Genomic DNA, 20,753 nt, shown 5'->3' with positions numbered 1-20,753 from the left:
CCAAAAACATACTGATAGGGTAAATTTTTTTTAATAGCAGCAAATTAACCTAGTCTCTGTCTGTCTGTGTGAGTGTGTGTCTATATTAAGGAATTTAGTCTGTAAGCTCCAATGGGGCAGGGACTGATGTGAATGAGTTCTCTGTACAGCGCTGCGGAATTAGTGGCGCTATATAAATAAATGATGATGATGATGATGATGATTATACTTCCATTATAAAGTTGTGGAGATATTTAGAACAAACAATTATTGAATGTTATACTACAAAACATGTTTATTTTTACACAGATGGAAAAAGAAAACAACTAAATTTTAATTTAGTTAAAAAAGTTAATCACTGTGTTACAGTTACCATCAATCTTCACTTTTGCCAATATGGATTTCTGCTGGAAATACTTAAATTCAACATAGTTGTAAGACCTACTGTCCACATACCAGACAGCCTGGTGTAGGAAATGATGGTATCAAAACAAAGAAGCAAAATATGTACAAAATATGCACATTGTCCTTTCAGAAGTTGCTTCTTCTGTCACCTCAGGACTACTTCATTGGCAGTGTGCGTGGTTACTCCGCATCCAGGCGTGGGATGACTGGGAGAATCAGGTTACCGAAAGCAGAGTCTTGGGTGATGAAATATCCTGATGAATGTGCATGTGCATGCTGCAGACAGAGCAAAGTGTTAGCTTAGACATTTATCCTGCGTAAGCCCTAAAATTTCCTAGGTATGTACCCCCAAAGTGTACCTTAGTTTGAGGGGTACTTCATACCACTAAATATAACAAAAAATAATATAACATTTATTGGTAAATATTAAAATATATCTAAAACTAAAAAAAGAAGGGGTATTCTTAAATATTATATTACTTAATATAAATCCACTCATATCAGGGGTACTTCATGTAAATAAACACACTAAGAGTATAAGGTAAACAATGAACGCCATGTTTACAAAAATGTCTGATATAAGTGCGTACTGTTGCACATAATTCACTCCTAGTCAATCGGAAGTGAGTAGTGTGAAGAGATCTGACAATGCTACATGGTAAAGTAACACAACAGCTGTCTGCAAATTTTAATACACAATTTCTGTCTGCCACATGAAACGATTGGATGGACTGCGCTCTTTTTCAGCTTAATGTAAGAGCAGCAGCAACAACAGGGTATCGTTCCCTTATAATTTGTAACACACATAACAAGTAATTGTGCACATGACTGACTTCCTGATTGATAGACAAAGTGTTATCCTAACATATACCAACATCACTTGTACCAACAAAACTAATATATCACACTTTAAATCAGAATTATAAATCAAAAAAGGAGATGGCATAGAATAATAATATAATGATATTGGAGACAGATATGAGTCTGAAGAATGAGGTCTAAACAATGTCCAGCTAATGCTAGTTCCACAGCATTACAAGGCTATAATCGCAAAGATCAATATAAGCAATATCAGCAAAATGGTGTCTCGAATTAATGGAAGAGACAACAACCACATGTGAAGACCAATTAATTAGAAAATGTCCTAAGTCTTTAAAAGTTCATCCATGTATGGAGTAAATATAATGGAAATGACTCGTGGATGTAAGTGTAGAAGTTCTGTACCAAAATCTACTAGTAGTGGTCAAATCAATATTCTTATTTCTATTTTCTGTGCAGTTAATCCAATATATTAAAACTTGACTTGTATAACACTTAGGGGTATATTTACTAAACTGCGGGTTTGTAAAAGTGGAGATGTTGCCTATAGCACATCTCCACTTTTTCAAACCCGCCGTTTAGTAAATCTAGCCCTTAGTTTATAATGGATACCCAGTGGATGGCTGTAGATATCCTCCTCAAAGTCCCTCAAATCAACAAAAGTGGTATTAGTTTGGAAGCACGTGATAGTAAAGGGGTCACAAAAATAGGTATTGCTAAATGAGCTCTATTGGTGACCAAATTGTACCATGACCAAATCAATGATAAAAAAAAAATGATTTATTTGATTTATCATCAATGAAACACTAATTCTAAAATATAATTATAAAAGTTACAAAAGTGATAGTCTTAAGCAAAAACTTGTCTAACATTTTTGGTCAGCATTTAAATTGTATTTGCTAATTAGCCCATCATTCAGTTTTTCATTAATGTACAGGAATCCTTTATACAGAATGCTTAGGCTTTCTGGACAAGGTTGTGTCCCCATAATTTGGTGCACCACACCTAAAAACGAATACACAAAAATGTAAGTAAAAACCCTTACATATAAAAATTAAAGTTAGAAGACCGTGCTTCCAACAGCTGGTAATTAGTAATCTGTACAGTTGTGTTAGAAAGTATGTGAACTCTTCAGAATTTACTGAATTTCTGCATACATGTGACTCTAAATATGTTCAGATCTTCATTAAAGAAAATTCAAAACATACTTCAAAAATGTGCTAGGAAAGAAGTTGGACTTCAAAAGCTTCCAGACTTGAACATTACCACATTACCTACAATCTGTCTGGCGACTGTGACATTACGGACGTAAGTTTCTGGGATAAATTATACTCTAGCGCAGAGAGCTGTGGGCCGTGAACTCAATTGGAGCCTCAGAATTAATTTTGGGAGACCCAATACATTGTATTGGGAACATACTAGCAAAATAATGTCAACATAGGTCTACCATGCTGCCTTGTTCCCTACTGGGATAGCCACGAGTCTGTGGCCGTAGTGTAAATTGTCAGTCAATTCCTTGATCTCCAAAAATTCTGCTAATTATAAACAATTTGTATGTGTACATGTGCCAGAAACCTAGACACCACAAAGCTAACACGAGTCATCTTGGGGACACACAAAAAGCTGCAAACATTAAAAAGAACCCTCTTTCTAAAAATGAAGCATTACAACTTGCAGAAAAAAATGTTGAGTTCAAATATGCACCTGTAGAGGTCACTGCAACTTCTGTTCACATTGAGATGTATTGGGGAACATTTACATAAAGCATGACTTATACAATGCATCGACATAAGCACATATGTGCACCTACTTTTCCTGGTATGTGCATACACAAGTACAAGTCTCCAATGAGCATGCTCATGAATCATTTGTGTGATTAAAAGCATCATCTTTAACATAATAAACTTTTATACTATTCCTTAATATAGACACTGCTTGGCTGACACTCAATAACATTTTTTTCTTTTTGTCATTGTGTTTATTTCCCCTCAGAGTGCTCTCTGTCAAGGTCAAGAGTAGTCAGTGTGACACAAAATCAGTCATAGCATCTTGCACAGCAGCTAGGGCAGATGATGTATTCTGGAAACTGTCAGCTAATAACGGACACAGGTAAAAAGCTACAAACATAATTACTGCTGATCAAGCATGTTTGTATTTTCCTTATAGTATGTGGGGGGGTTGGGGATTTACTCCAATAAGGAAACATTAAACAATTACTTTTGTGTAAACTGGTAATAGAAAACAGACAGCCACTATAAATATAAGTATATAATTGTATGTTTAAACAAACTATAACTCAAATTTTAGCATAGTGTACTCTTGATAGACTTATTGAATTTAGTTCTCACTTAACCAACCATAATAAGAAGCTTCCCATCCATGAAGCGATTTAACATACTGTTTCTTAAAAATTATAATTAATCTTTTCATTAGAGCTCAAAAGTTAACAGCATCCTCAATTATTTATCTCAAGTAGATCTCTAAGGACCATAACGGATTTTACAATATATCTTATCAAGAAGCAGTCACGTACAGAAAAGTACCTGATGCCGGCAAGTGGAACAGATGTAATGTACCTGATAATGGACTGCTTGCAATGAGCGGAGACTAAATGGTATGACCTTACTAATTTATTGTTGCATATTGACAATAACTGCGGACAGTATGATTATACTGCAAGTCTGGAGGACGTATGAAAGTGGGGCTTACTGTGGCACTCATAGCAAAGCTGTCATGAAGAAGCTGCAAATATTGGTACGCTACTAACATATGTTGCTGTTGAACGGAATTGGCCTAAAACAACTTAGATGGCGCAGGTTTGACTTACCTAGACATCTATTCTGTATGAAGCGTTTTAAGCCATAGTCTGTGTGCTCTAGCCACTGAAATCATAGCTACTCCTGATTTCAAGACAGTTCTGGAGCAAATATGAACCTTTTCAAATCAACTTCCCATTGCCCTATACATTTTTCATTTCATTTTCTAAAGGATTAAGGTTTCTGTCTGAATCCACTTTTGGAACTGAACTCCATTTCTGTGCATCTTCACAACTAAACAGGATACATGCAGTCTAATATTTTCCAATTGATCCCATTCTTTATGAACTAAATCCTTTATTACCCAGTGCAAGGAAAAAACTATTTATTTTACTTTGATCTTTGAAGAGTGACTTCATAACTGCATCCCCACAGATTTATATACGTGCACGAGTATAATCTCCATATTAAATAGTCTGGGCTCTTCTTTATTTTCCACAGATTCACTACTAGAGGGTTCAACCATAACTAAAGAGTCCAGTTCTGACTGGGAACTCCTGCCTTCAATTATTTGATTATTTGGTACCTTGTTCCCCCTGCATACCATATAAATGCTCTTTGGTCATTAATTCAAATGATTTAGTCATCCAAGCTATCAATTCCTTAAAATTGCTCAGGGGACTGGGAATTGCTTCTGTGGGGCTGGGAAATACATGTTACACAAAAGACCAAATCATAATACGAATATAATGGTTTATCACAGGCTCCACAGATTCTATACAGCTGCTGGAAAATATTATTAAACAGCTAATTAACTTCAATCCATAAAAATAAGCAACCCTAACTTAGGGGCTTACCTAGAAGGGATCCATTCTGCTGGCAATGTTCATGTGCTCCATCTGCAGTACTTCCATGGCACAGGGAACAGTGAAATAGCTGTTCTTCCATATTAGCATCACTTAACCCTGAACACACACTTGTGCAAAGCACATGTGGAAGTGTGCACACAATTTAAAAATCTGAATTTCCAATTACCTATTGCAATGCTAGGTTCCTTTGCAATGCTAGGTAACAACTAGTGGTCCCTGGGTGTCCAGCCCTCCTCCTCCTCTGCTTGAGCCACCAGTGGTGCATCGCCGGGACAATTCAAGCAGGTAAGTCCCCAACTCTAAAACCAACAAACTGCTACTTGTCCTCTCTCTCAAATAATAATGGACTCTTTTCTCCATTGCAGAAGAAAACAACCTAGGCATATGGCAGACAAAACTTGCATTGCCTCAAGTGCAATAGGCCTGAGCTCATGTACAGCTGCAGACAGGACCAGAGGAGGGGGAGAAAGCAAATTCTCTACTTTATAACATCATGACTGTTTTGTCTATGTTAGTCCATCACTGTAAATCTGTACCTGTAGCAATGCATATGTATATCTGTATGTGTTGCCACTATGTTTCGCTTTGTCTATTATATGAATAACTATTGCAACTAAAAATAAGATTACTTCACATGTATATGGTCACAGAACTTTAGACTTCTAACATTCTAATTATTTACAGAATAGGGAAGATATACAATATATCAACAATGTATGTGTAATATGTGGCAACATTAAGTTTAAGTTAGCTGTATACTACTGTTTAAGTGATAACAGAACTCTAATCTGTGTGTTTATAAAAACAGATTTCTTCTAAATAATCATGAGCAGTTCCATACATACAATAATTGTTTTTGATATTTGACATGAGATTATGGTAACTCTCATATGATTTATGTAAAAAGGAAACTATAATGGGAGTATGTCACTATGCCATAGCACAATTTAAATAAAATGCAGTGCATTGCTCACTTCCTAGTATTTGCTCATCTTAGAGCATAAAATAGGCAACATAAAATAATAATACAGATCAATGCTCATTTTATACGAAGAAACACTAGGCTATAAACAAGGGTGATACCATCAAGAGGTGTAGCAGAGGTAAAATGAACAGTCAATTTGACCACACCAGTGTCTGACATCCTCTATGTAAATGGATACTCTATGCATTCTCTAGTCAAGGTCATCTAATTTTGTCATAGTATTTCACTGAAAAATTGGTTACATTCACCAGTCAACTCGATATTTTTTGCAAGCTGCATTACCCCCTTTATTTAAATTAATTTAAATACAGAGAACCAAATAATCACTAACTAAAATCTTAGCTGGGTACATCAAGACCTGATACAGAAAATGTAGAGAGGTTTGCAGTTAATGTATTTAGGGTCAGACATATCCTGCCAAACTGGTATTGTATCTTACCAATATGTGTGTACTTACTACCCTTCCGGCGCTTCATGTAACAATTAGGCACCCAAATACAGAAATATGCATAGCAGAATATAGGGTATTAAAATGCATGGTCAGTGAAAACCCCACTGAATATATGAAACTAAAAGTAGTATTTTAAATTAATTGAGGGTATTGCCTTGTGCATAACATTAAGTCCTCTATTGCAAATATTAAAATTTTTCTGGTCTAAAAATAAAAATATCACATTTGCAAGTGCTAACAATTGATTTTCACTACAGAACATACCTGAAGTGCAGCTTTTTGTTGGGCAGCTATATGCTGCTGCTCTGCACGGTCACGGAAATCCTTATTTACATTTGGTCTTGCGAGGGCTATGCTGTTAGAAGATAAAAGTCACAGCAAATATTATAATGTATAGTGTAAGTCCTAAATACATTCATTGATAAGCAGATTCACGTTAACTAGACAATACAAACAAGTAACAGGATGCTAGTTCATGTCATACTGTGCATATACAAAAAAAAAAAAAAAAAAACATTTTTGTTGAAATTAAACAATATTTGGCATCCATATATGTAATTCTTTGGTTTGCAGTGGAATAGAAAAAAAAAAGAAGAATTTACTAACATGTAGAATACTCCACACAGAAAACCTTAAGTGGGTCAGATAAAATTATTGTCGCCTTTTAGTAGTAGCTATACATAATCAGATTTCAAGCAGGCGATTATCCTTCACTGAACTTACCTGTGGTGCCTGCAATATAAAAATAGCTAATTAAACAAGCATGAATACAGAAAAGGACTCATTCTCTTGTTATGAACTACAATGTATGTGTACATGGAGAAAAAAAAAAGAAAGCCAGAGAATTGTCTAAAGGAGGCCAGACCGAAGACTGAGGCCAAACTCAACTCTACATATGAATCTCCAGAGATCTTGATGTCCCTGTTTCCATTGTTCATAATGTTATTAGGAAGGCTAAGGCCCTTGGGCACTTTAGCCAATCTCCTTGGACTTGGATCAACGGCCGAACAGATTCAAGCTGACCTTCAGACATAAGGTACAACAGTTTCATCATCAAAGCAATGAAAGACGCTTTTACATGTTAGGAAGTCCTGGTGGGCACCACTGCCGAGAGAGACATAAGAAAGTCTGATTGGAGTTTTCCAAAACACACCCGAACAAGCCAAATTCCTTGTGGAAGTAAGTTCTGAATACACTGATGAGGCCATATCAGGGCTTTTTGGTATAGCACTTCATCCCTGTTTACAGAAAGCAAAACAAAGCTTTCAAAGAAAAGAACATCCTCCCTACAGTAAAACAGAGGAGGTTCAGTGATGTTTTGGGGTCAATGTGCTGCAATTGGCACTAGTTGCCTTCAACGTGTGCATGGCATCATGAAATCTAAAGATTACCAGGCCATTTTGGAGTGCAATGTTGATTCTTTTGTCAGAATGCTGGGTCTCCACATGTTAAGGGTCTTCCAGCAGGACAGTGACCCGAAGCACACTTCATAACAGTCCAGCTTCTGGAACCACTCCTGGTGCTTTTTGAAGTGCAGCAATAAGTTCAAATCTCAAGTCCATAGACCAAATGAGGAGGGATTTGAAAACAGCAGTTGGGAGAAGTCACCCTTCAAATCTGGGAGAACTGGAGCAGATTGCACAAGAAGATTGGACCATACTGCCAGTAGAGAGGTGCATGAAGCTCATCCATAACTATAGGAAGCCAGTTATTGCAATTATTTTAACCAAAGCCTGTGCTACCAAATATTAAGGTAAGGGTGGCAATTATTATCAATGCTTTCTTTCAATTTTCTGATTTAAAGGGATATACATTATCAAAAACAAAGGGTTTGTAATATCAACAGAGAAAGATTTATGGAGACCAAATACTGTTATTAATGTCAGCTTATGTTTACCAGAAAATGTAAACAATTTGAAACTGAAAGGGTGCCAATATTTTTGCCCATGACTGTAAATATACATAAATAACTAGAGGTTAACTAACTTAATCTCTGGCATACATAGAGACTGCATGGAAGAGGCAAGTATTCCAGTTGAGTTTGCATGATGTTGTCAGAAAAGATTTGGGTGTAACGGGGTAGAATATAAAGCCAGCAAACATTTTAGGGTCTGCACTGTATAGTAGCCTTTAAAAAAGGAAGTGATCAGATTGCTCTATGTACTGTAAAGAAGACAATAGAATAGGCTCTGCAGTGCAGTGGTAGTCAGTTTAATGGTACCGACTACCCGACAGAGAAGATGACGACAAGAGGATACCGAATGCTTAAAGTGGCGATGGACAGACCCTGCATTCATTGATGTATTATAAGTATTATTTTAGGGATTAGGAGTATTAGGGTGAGGAGTTAAGGTTAGGGTTAACACTAACCCCTAAAATAATACTTACATTACACCAATGACAGCTGGATCCGTCTATCGTCGCTTTAAGACAAGTCGCTGTGTGATGATGTCATCTTGCACAGTCGGTAACACAACGAGTCGTCCCATGAAGACATCTGCATCCTGGTAAATAGGCTTTTTTTTTCAGGTCGCTGTACTAGGCATTCGGTGTCCTCCTCTTGTCTTCTTCATGCCGGGGTAGTCAGTACCGTTAATAGGTACTACACCCCTGCAGTCACTGATTGTGATATGGGGCTGCATGGTATTTGATTATAGCACTTTCTTACAGATTTTTTTTTTAGATATTTTGTTGACTGTGTAAAAGTGCCCACATTAGACAAATGAAACCCTAAAACAGCAACTGTTGTTGTTGAATCAATGTTTTCAATAAAGAAAAATATGATGCAACATCAGACAACCAGCCTGATATTGCTGTATATGTGTCCAAAAAATGACCACAATGTTCAATAATGATCCTATCGAAATCGTTAAGACAATCAGGCAAGCGCTATGAGCCTGTGTGTTCATACTTATTCGGAGTGCACTAGCAGCTCCCAATTATACTGGAAGTGAGGTGGTCACATGGTCCAAGAGCCAATCTTTAGGATCTTATCCAGTTTGTCAAAACATACATGTGGCCCAACTAGACAGTGATAATGAATGCCACTCAGCTCTGGGGCAGAACAGCAGGATTGTGTATGTAAATGTTTACATTTTAGGATAAAATAATGCAAGATAATTGGAAAAGGGACCAACATAATGTAGCTCAAAATCATGTGAGGTCACTGTATGGGACCATCATCTTTATGATCTTACAAGGTGCAGGTTTATATTAGATCAAATAATTCTTCAAGTTAGAATGGCTTTACATAATTTACAGATACTACTAAAAAGTAACCAATATTTTCACAACCCCAAATCATTTTAGGCAACATTTTGCCTTTAAATTCCCAGAAAGTTTTGGTTTCTAACTAAATCCTTGCAAAAGATTTTGATTTACCTTGCTCCTGGATTGTTGGTTGAAGATTGATTTTGCAGAAGCAACTTCCTTTTCTCCTTGTCAAGTTCTGCTAAAATAGCAACTCTGTTTTTGTTTGGAAAGCCTACAGAAAAAAAAAAAAATGAAGAAATAAAAAAAAATAAAAAATGAAAAAAGAAATAAAAAAAAAAAAAAAAAAAAAAAGCAATTTCATTTGAATTCATGTTAACAAACCAGTTTAACCTTTGCAGTTATCAAGTTTGAAAGAGAACACTACTTTATTGGAACCAAAAAGGTTGAAAGGGCTGAGGAATACAAAATGATTTGCATTATCCTTTTAAGGCACATCAAGCAAAAACTTCAAGACATATTAATGACATTCATTCTGATCCGCAAGAAACCCATGGTAAAGTAGTATCTGTATGCTGCCAAATGCCATTATTAACCAATGAGCTGCAGTACAAATAAAAAACCTCTAAGCAGAATTTTGCCCCTAGGACTTCTTTTTGCTCAATATCTGCTGGAGTTTGTTGATACTGAGCACATTTTTGCACCAAGGAATAAAATATAAAACTAGGTAGACAATATAGTAAACTAACATTAAATTCTCGGTCTAAAATTAGTTCTTTTTTTAAACCTCAAAAGCATTTTTTAAATTTATAAGTGACTTCTGAATATCTGCATCAAAATCAATAGAAACCTTTCAAAGTCAGACGCAAGCGGTACATCTTAAGCACTCTTGCTACCAGTTTCTTAAGATTGCGTCTATGCAGATCATTTTGCTTCCCTTCGCATCTTAAGACTGAGCCATACAAAAAGGTTGAATTATTTTTAGAAAATAGGATGAATCTCAAGAAAAAGCCATTAAATGTCATCTCATATTACACACAATTATTGCTTTACTTACCGGGATTATATTTATACCTAAAGTTGTTGAACAAACACACTAATGGATACAAGATGAGAGGTTTGTGCTCTTTCAACAGCATATTTACAGATACGTGGTAAACAAGTTGATGCAAATAGACAGGCAAGAATTGTAAGGATATTAAAGACTGACATGTCAATTGCATAAAATTATTTATATTGACATTTTGCTTGACTGTTTTTACAAATAGGTTTCAATACAGTGAGCCTGTTCTAAAAAGAAAAAAAAATGGATATATAATAAACATGTCACAAAACATCCATCTATGTGAATAACAAAGTTAGAAAAAATTAATCTTATTCAACACAAGTTTAGTATAATAATTTAAAGGAACAATTCCATAAAATATGAACATAAAGTCTGTAAATAAAACACAGATACAAGATTTTGGCTGTAATAATCAGTTAAGTGCTATAGTTTGCTAATAAAGGGAAATATTTTTGATGTTTATAGTACTTCATATCATAGATTTGATACCAGTGGTGACTGAAATAAAAAAAAACATGGGCAGGCTTTGATTTATTTGCATATCTAGCAATGAAAATATATGTGGTTGATCTAATTAACTCTTATATTAATTATAATACATATAATGAATGTATACGATTAATATAGGAGTTAATTTGACCTCTCTCTCCCTAGCTATATTAACGGAAATGCTATATAACGGAAATGCTATATAACGGAAATGCTATATAACGGAAATGCTATATAACGGAAATGCTATATAACGGAAATGCTATATAACGGAAATGCTATATAACGGAAATGCTATATAACGGAAATGCGGCGATTTAATAAATAGTTTGCTTTGCACAATATGTTTAGATACAAATATACAACAGTATAAAATGTGCCACAAAAGGTACAAAAGTTTTACTATTCATTCAAATTTTGAAATATTACCTCAAAATTAAGTTTTATATTAAGATTTCCATATGCAAACTCATTTTTAAAATGAGATGGCCCTAAGATAGACTCACATTTTGAATGATTCATGTATATTTTTCCAATTGATCAAGTTTGGTTGCTTTCCTGAATAGAAAGTTGATCAAAAGAGGAAGTGCCACCATTTATACACAGCTGATGTAAATTTCAAATATAAAACTAAGATAAGAATCAAAGTCATTACCCCAGTGCTGTGAGGCAGAAGATTATAGTAATTTGTAATTAAATATATTTCCCCTATTGGATTCTAGGAAATAGGACCTTAGCCTACTGAGAAAGTAGAAATTCTACATGTCTACAAATCCTATTCAACATTGACCAAAGCAATTATTTATGCTTAAAAGGGGACTATTTATCAGTCTCGCAAAACAGCGTCAAGTTGTTTCAAAGTTAGCTTAAAAAAATGACACCCAGCTGAAACCCTGTGGTAGTCCCTTCATCGCAAAGCTCTGAAACACTTGAAGTTCTGTACCTATTTGTAGGCATTTGTACCAATTGTAATTGCTTTGGACTTTTGTACATAATTATCTAAATCCATGTTTGTATATTATGACAAATTTTTATTCCTAAGTGTTACAAATTTAACTGTTCTAAAACATGTTTGTAAATTTGTGCTCATCTATTTTGTAAAACAGTAGGAAATAAAATATAATCAATACACTTTACTCTACTGATACCAACTTGATGATTCCGTTACCACAGAATGGCAATTCTGTTACTTTATTAAAAAATGTGACCAGGTTAGGCAACTCATACTTTTACCAAAATTATGCACATACATCCTCCAAATGTCACCCTCAAGTTATAAAATGCAAATAGGAGTTAATTCTGAAAGCTTAATTTATCATCTTGGTTCACGCACTTCTAATGACAAGTCTCACGTGATTCTGTTACCGATTTTAAAAGTAGGGCGATGACAGATAACCCATACAAAATAATACTTAAACTAGGACTCGATTGGAGTAGCAATGCACAAACTGGATGCAGCAGTAAGCATGGGTACCAATTACATGAAGCACTTGCAAATGTATTCAATTCCAGAGAATAGAGATGGAAACAAACATTTCAAGACTGAAATATTATATGTTACCTGCATGTGTTGCTGTAACTTGTTTGTGTACTGATAATGCTGAGTGGAACTCTGTACTGTTCCGCTAGTAAGTGCCAGCACCCTGGGTGAAAGGGTTGACTGTGGGAGACTCAATGAATGAGTGGCAACGTTTTGTTCACCAATAAAATTAAGTTCAGCAAGCTAAATGCTATGTTTGTGGCATTATACAGAAAAGAGGTCCTTAACCTATTAATCATAGTCCTCTAAGAATACATAAAATAAGTCACACCTAACATTATAGTTTAATACTAAGTCTCTTAATACTAAATTAAGAGACTACAGTTAAGTAATTACTCCACCCATAACAAAAACTTAGTTGTACAAGATGAGAAAAAATATACAGTGCTACATACAATCAGTGCAGAGATAGTCTCATCTAGTAAGTGCCCCTGAATAATACTGTTCAATACTGTCCTCATCCTCATTTCAATGATTAAGGCGGGTCAGTTTCAAATACACAGTGGTGTTGTCATGTACACCCCAGGAGATGCAAGTGGAAGAAGAGGGAAGTGAAATGACTGACTGTTGGGGCCTTTGGGGGAATAAACGAAAACATTTATTTACAACTCTGAGCAAGAGACATTGGGTGGCACTCAATTATGTGCAAAGCTACATAGGACCATTGCATGATTGGCTGATGCTCTACTTTCTAGGTAGTACAGCACCCAGGACATCAGTGATTTTCCTGTGCAACCCTATGGGGTGCGAGGAAAAATTGACAGTGATACATTACTTTGCAGTGCCTTCATGGACTGTTCTGGAGGCCCTCCATGGCACATCACAGAGAACTGAATTTCCCCCACCCTATTTAGTGTGTAAACTGTGATAAATGGCTATAATCTAGTAGCTAAAAAAAAAAAAAAAAAGTATTCATCCTCCATTTGGCAGTTTATTTTTTAACTTCATCAAATAAAAATGGACTTCTTCCCATCGACAATAAAAAATCTGAAATGTCAAATAAAAACAGATAAATCATAAACCAAGCCCAAGAACAGAAGGTAAAATAGAAGAGTGACAAGGAATACTTACCTAATTCAGTAGTAGTCCTCTTCTGTCCAGTCATCAAATATTCATGCGTATTAATGAGAGTATGAACAGCCCCATGTACTGGAAGAGGCATTCTCACTGTACATATATGAAAAACAAAAAAAATCTAAACAGTGCTCTGAAAAACCTATCAAAGTGCTGTTTAGGTTTTTTCGTTTATAATTTGATTTTTATTTAAAAAGCGCTTGGCATCCTCTGGTAAACCTCAGGCTGAGCCTTTTTGTAACTTAAGCATATACACTTACATTTATTCTACTGCACCTGGAATATATTGTACAGTCATGGCCAAAAGTTTTGAGAATTACACAAGTATTGTTTTTCACAAAGTTTGCTGCTTCAGTGTTTAGACTATGGATGAGCGCACTCGGATTCCTGGAATCCGAGCCCCCCCACCGAACATTGCGGATCCGAGTCAGATCCGAGCACTGTCCGGGTATTCCCGCCGATTCCGAAACTTAAAACGAGGCTCTGAGTCATAATCCCGCTGTCGGATCTCGCGATACTCGGAGCCTTTAAATTCCCTGCTTGCGGCCGCCATCTTCACTCGGGCATTGATCAGGGAAGAGCGAGGGTGTGTTAGGTGGTCCTCTGTCCTGCTATTTCTCGTGCTGTGCTGTGTCCTGCTGAGTCTAGTGGTGCTTTTGGCAGTGCTCTGTCCTTGCTGAGTCCAGTGGTGTATCAGTCCAGTGCTCTGTCCTTGCTGAGTCCAGCGGTGCATTTTGTCCTGTGCTTTGTTCTGCAAAGTGCATATTTCTTTCAAAAAGTATTAAAAATTCTTCCATAAAAAGAAAAAAAAAAAAAAAAAAGAAAAATTCTACAAAAATCCTTTTAAATTAATATAAAAAAAAATAAATCAAAAAAGTCCTTGCTGAGTCCAGTGGTGCATCAGTCCAGTGCTCTGTCCTTGCTGAGTCCAGTGGTGCATCAGTCCAGTGCTCTGTCCTTGCTGAGTCCAGCTGTGCTTTTGTCCTGTGCTTTGTTTTGCTAAGTGCATCTTTATTTTTAAAAGTATTAAAAAAATCTTCCAAAAAAATTATAATCCTTTTAAAGAAATATAAAAAAATATTCTAAAAAAAATTATTGCAGTCCATTAACATTAATACTGCAATCTATTAAAAATTGTTCACTGTTCTTGCAGTATTTAAAAAATAGTACTGTAATACAACGTGTGCTGCATATAATGGAGTACCAAAATTTGGGGGATAAAGTAGGGAAAGACCAAGACCCACTTCCTCCTAATGCTGAAGCTGCTGCCACTAGTCATGACATAGACGATGAAATGCCATCAACGTCGTCTGCCAAGGCCGATGTCCAATCTCCTTGTAGAGGGCATGTAAAATCCAAAAAGCAAAAGTTCACTACAATTAGTAAAAAAAAAAGAAAATTGAAAACATCTGAGGAGAAACGTAAACTTGCCAATATGCCCTTTACGACACGGAGTGGCAAGGAACGGCTTAGGCCCTGGCCCGTGTTCAGCTTCACCCAAGGATCTAAGCCCTCCTCCTCCCCCCCCTCCAAAAAATTTAAAAGAGTTATGCGGTCAGCAACAACACAGCAAACAACTCTGCCTTCTAAACAGATGACATCACAAAATCCCCAAGGCGAGTCCAAGGGTGCTGGTGGTTGCGAAGCCTGACCTTCCCATCACTGTACGGGAAGAGGTGACTCCATCCACCATTTGCAGCACACCCTCTGTATATGCTGGAAGGATGACCCACAGTGTCGCTCCAGATTTGGATAATCAAGGTGTCAAGGAGGCTATTGATGTAGCTGGCGTTGTGGAGGAACTTGATGAGGAGGATGCTGATGTGGTTATTTTAAATGAGGCACCAGGGGGGAAAAAAGTGGATGTCCATGGGATGAAAAAGCCCATCGTCATGCCTGGTCAGAAGACCAAGAAATGCACCTCTTCTGTCTGGAGTTATTTTTACCCCAATCCGGATAACAAATGTCTGGCCATATGTAGTTTATGTAAAGCTCAAATAAGCAGGGGTAAGGATCTTGGCCACCTAGAGACATCCTCATTTATACGTCACCTGAATAACCTTCATAATTCAGTGTTTAGTTCAGGAACTGAGGCTAGGACCGTCATCAGTCCAGGGACACCTAAATCCCTTGGTCCTGTTGGATACATACCACCAACACCCTCCTCGTCAATTTCCTCCACGATCTCGATCAGAGATAGTCCTGCAGTCCAGAAATATTAGTACCAGAGATTAAACTACGTTCACTGTTCCTGCAGTCCAGAAATATTAGTACCAGAGATTAAACTATGTCACTGTTCCTGATTGGTTTGTTAAAGTGCGAATGTCCTATTTCAACAACATCTCCCAAGGACAATTCCATCTTGTACCTCTAGCAAACTCTTGCAAACTGCCATCCTGTCTGCCACTGCAGTGCCACTCCTAGATGGGCCACGTGTTTGTGCCGCCCACTTGTGTCGCTTAGCTTAGACATCCAGCTACCTCGGTGCAACGTTTTGGACTAAAAACAATATTGTGAGGTGTTCAGAATAGACTGGAAATTAGTGAAAATGATTGTTATTGAATGTTATTGAGGTTAATAATAGCGTAGGAGTGGAAAAAACCCAAAAAACTGGATTTTAGTACTTTTTATGCTTTTTTAAATATAAATCAGAACCCAAAACCGGAAATCAGAACCAAAACCTTTCGTCAGGTGTTTTGGCAAAACAAATCAGAACCCAAAACCTCAAGCTAATCAGAACCCAAAACCCTAAAAGTGCCTGGTACACACCCTTAGTTTAGACCTTTTTTCAGATGTAGCTATGGTCGGTGGTAGTCAGTAAGACAATACTGACTACCCCGATAGAAGACATGACGACACGAGGACTCCGACTGAAGAGGAGGGCGACATGCCAAAAGAAGTACTTATTGGAATGCAGATCTCTTCAGATGACGACTCGCTGTCTTGCCGGCTCCCAAAAATGACGTTATCCTCAAGCACGACTGCCCTTTAAGGCGGATATGTTCAGAGCCATCGGGTTAAGGGTTAGGGTTAACCCTAATCTTAACAGTAATATCCCTAACATCCCTAACCCCTACAATTGTACTTACCGGTCATAAATGACAGATGGCTCTGGCCATCGCTGCCATAAAGGGCAGTCGTGCTTGAGGATGACGTCATTTTCGGGAGCCGGCAAGACAGCGAGTCGTCATCTGAAGAGATCTGCATTCCAGTAAGTACTTCTTTTGGCAGGTCGCCCTCCTCTTCAGTCGGAGTCCTCATGTCGTCATATCTTCTGTCAGGGTAGTCAGTAGTGTAAATAGGTACACTACACCCACTATGGTATACTGAAGTAAAATTACAAGCATTTTATAAGTGTCAAAGGCTTTTATTGACAATTACATTAAGTTTATGCAAAGAGTCAATATTTGCAGTGTTAACCCCTCTTTTTGAAGACCTCTGCAATTCACCCTGGCATGCTGTCAATCAACTTCTGGGCCACATACTGACTAATGGCCGCCCATTCTTGCCTAATCAATGCTTGGAGTATGTCAGAACCGTTCTTGGATGGTTGGGAGAGGTTGCTCTTGGAGGATGTTTTGGTATCATTCTTCATTCATGGAAGTGTTCTTGGGCAAAATTGTGAGTGAGCCCACTCCCTTGGCTGAGAAGCAACCCCACACATGAATGGTCTCAGGATGCTTTACTGTGCCACCGTTCCCTTTCGTTATCCCAAATGCGCCCTCTTGCCGTGGTAGGAGGGGCTTACATATGCTGCCACCACTGAACTCCTTGACGGCATCCAGTACCGGGTTTCTTCTGGGCAACCGACGCTGCTAGCGTACCTGGGCTGGTACTACTAACCTCTTACCATGGATCAGGGAAGCTGTAGATGGATCCCCCCTGGCCTATCACACTGACCAGGGCTACATGGATAGCAGACAGAGCGGTGGTACTGGAAAAGCTTGGGTCCAAACCTCAGAGACAGCCAGAGAACGGATTAGAGTTAGGGTCTAATCTGCAGGTCACTGGAATACAGCAATATTGAAGATGTTTTCAAGCAGGTCTTTGAAGAAAGATGTTTATTTGCTCTCTCACTGGTTAGAGGTACCAGTGATCAGGTCAGATGTTGAAATCAAAAGAACAAGCTTCCAATACAAGTTAGTGCCTTTTATACAGTTGACACAGGCTTTTTTTTTAGCATCAGGATATTACCAGTTTACACAAACATGGATTTACATGCATTACAAAGCCAATAATATTTACACTTAGCTATGAAATTCTTAAAAACCTTGCTGTGATATCCTGCATCGTATTTCAGAGGCAGGATACATACTAGCAAGTCAAAAGGTCTATCTGACCTGGATAGCTTCTTCAGACAGTCGCCAAATACACATTCCCACAGAACAAAAAAAAAAACAACAAAACACGCCACTTCCCCACATCACAATACACCAAAAGCTTTGTAAACAAAAGCTTATATCAGATATATACATCAGACATAATGCATTTCCTCTAGAAAGGGCTAAACAGAAAAAAACACATTTTCTACCCTGGTCTCAGAAATAATGATTTCCTATCTCAAAATACACACAATATTAAAAATAAGTGCAATGGCAATTTATATAAATAAGCGCCCCGCGCTATTTCCTTTAAATAAATTCATACCATAAGTTATTTATATGTGATCCAGTCACAGGTGCAATCTTACTAGCAGCAATATCCTTGCCTGTGAAGCCCTTTTTGTGCAAAGCAATGACGACTGCATGTGTTTCCTTGCAAGTAACCATGGTTAACAGAGGAAAAACAATGATTTCAAGCACCACCCTACTTGTACAGCTGCCAGTCTGTTATTCTAACTCAATCAGCGTGATAGAGTGATCTGCAGCCTTGTCCTTGTCAACACTCCCGCCTGTGTTAATGAGAGAATCACTGACCTGATGTCAGCTGGTCCTTTTGTGACAGGGCTGAAATGCAGTGGAAATGTTGTTTTGGGGATAAAGTTCATTGTCATGGCAAAGAGCGACTTTGAAATTAATTGCATTTCGGAGTATATGCAATTGCCATCATAAAAACTGAGGCAGCAAACTTTATGAAAAATAATATTTGTGTCATTCACAAAACTTTTGACCATGACTGTATATTTACTCACTATACATAGACACTTGGCTTTATTCATTATTACTGTAGATTTTTCAATCATTAAGGAAAGTCCTTAAGTACAAGTTAAGGAAAAACCTTTCTTTATCATTCTAAAAAGCCCATACAGCGCTAGATAGCCACATTATTATGGCCAGGGCTCCTAGCATTGTAGCGTTCCCAACCAACATCTTTTTACATTTTTTTTTTTAATTAAAACTGCTAACAAGAAGATTTATACATTTAGTTAAAATTGAGGTCATAAGTGGAGCAGGCTTCCCCAAAATTTAACTATAGAATAGTCCATCAATTGAACTTGATGGACTGGTGTCTTTTTTCAACCTCATCAACTAAAAAAAATAAAAAGAATACACACTATATCATAACACACACTCATAAAAGTTGGTTAGTGAAAACAAAAAACAAAAACAAAACAGAAATCCAAGTATGGCAATTATTCATACATTTAAAATAGCTAAATGGTTCATATGTAACTTGTGGTACTTGTCTAGGAACAAAGAAAAATTAATGGTAAAGGCAATCAAAATTGCCAGGCTAGTCACCCACTAGCATTAAGAAATTGATTGACATGTGTTGTATGACCAGCATTTACATCTGGGTGATCAATGGGGGTAAGTCCACTTACTCTCTTGCAGTATTTACAGTTTTAAGTTTACTGCAATTTTAGCAAGTAGTGTTTGCTGAAAATATATATGTATTGAATTTCCATATATAAATAATTTAATATAATGTGCTGTGTGTTATTGTAGAGTACAAGAAAAAGTGTAAAGTACCTGAAATACAGTATTTTTTTTTATATATATATATTATCGTTCTGGCAGAATAACAGTATATGCTATTTTACCAATTATTTTTCTTTTCTTCACCAATTTCTATAGTGGTCCTCTATTGTTTTGCATTTATTGTATTAGACTGAAGGGGCACAAGTATAGCTTGAGTGCAGTAGTTTGAATTTTCAGTTTCAGTTTTTTGTAACTGAGAATAATTGGTGTTCAATGTAAGCATGAAAACCAGATGTGTCCCTGAAATGAGTCAGGTTAACATGTCTGCTTTTATATACTATATTTATAATCCTGTCATAAATGCAACATAAACATTATATCACTGAGCTTACACCATATGTGTCACGGATATTAGGCGCTGAAAAATATGTAATGGTTAATAATGTTGAACAAATAAAAGCACTTCGTAATATTATTACCTGCAGCCGGAGGTGGTGGCGGAGGCTGTGCTGCCGCCATGTTGTTCAGCCCCCAGCAGACGGCGTGTACGTACACTTAGTTGCTTGGCAACGAGAACAGACGCTGCGTCAGATGTGTTTGTTTCTTGCCGTCTTCCTACAAATTTCGATGATAAATATACATTTTAAATAGTGTTCCGTGAATATACCGGTTCTTTGTTAAGTAGATGTGGTGTCATCGTAGTGCGTTCTGTTCATAAACCGTATTCAGTGTTTCTCATGCATTCAGTTATTTCAATTCCCTTATCAAAGATGGCGGCCAGTGTTTAAATCTGTAACCAACCGTGCAAACAGTTTTTCTGCAGCGTGTATAAAACCCGGATTTTTGAGAAGGGATTCGGTTAGCCGGCCTGGGATAACGTTAGATTCCTAAATACATAATTTATTCTAAAATGTATTTTCTCAAGCTTAAATAGCAGATTATTGGTGTAGACAGGTGTCCTTATACCACTAATGCGATTGGCCTCAACAAAATGTATCCTTTAGCTCATCAGTCACAATACAATTCTGTGTACATAGCACATCTACTTTACAAATTAAACTACATTGATTTTCTTGCCCTTTACTATTGGTGGATCTGCAGTGCCATCATGGCAAAGCTTAACTTCGGATCATGAAGTTTTAGAATAATGTTAAGTTACAAGGTGCTGAAAAATAAATGAGACATAATAGCTGTATTTAGAGCACATACCCATTAAAAATTGCACATACTGGGAGTTGGGCAGAGCTAA

The 20,753-nt window shown here is 37.0% G+C and overlaps 1 protein-coding gene across 2 annotated transcripts; it reads right to left on the bottom strand.

Annotated features, from left to right (window-relative positions):
- Positions 1-256: 256 nt before the first annotated feature.
- INIP (INTS3 and NABP interacting protein) lies at positions 257-20,232 on the bottom strand. Of its 2 annotated transcripts, XM_075208514.1 has the most exons (5): positions 19,984-20,232; positions 13,641-13,736; positions 9,646-9,748; positions 6,529-6,619; positions 257-660 (listed from the first exon to the last, which is right to left on the bottom strand). In XM_075208514.1, exons 1-5 carry the CDS (start codon positions 20,021-20,023, stop codon positions 565-567), a joined length of 426 nt encoding a protein of 141 aa, XP_075064615.1. In that variant the 5' UTR covers positions 20,024-20,232; the 3' UTR covers positions 257-564. The 2 variants fall into 2 exon arrangements, with proteins under 2 accessions (XP_075064615.1, XP_075064623.1); XM_075208522.1 differs by lacking the exon at positions 13,641-13,736 and having other exon boundaries at positions 19,984-20,221.
- Between the last annotated feature and the right edge of the window lie 521 nt (positions 20,233-20,753).

This window comes from Mixophyes fleayi, chromosome 1, assembly GCF_038048845.1.
Source record: "Mixophyes fleayi isolate aMixFle1 chromosome 1, aMixFle1.hap1, whole genome shotgun sequence".
NCBI classification, from domain to species: Eukaryota; Metazoa; Chordata; class Amphibia; order Anura; family Limnodynastidae; genus Mixophyes; species Mixophyes fleayi.
This window is presented reverse-complemented; position numbering and strand designations above follow the sequence as displayed.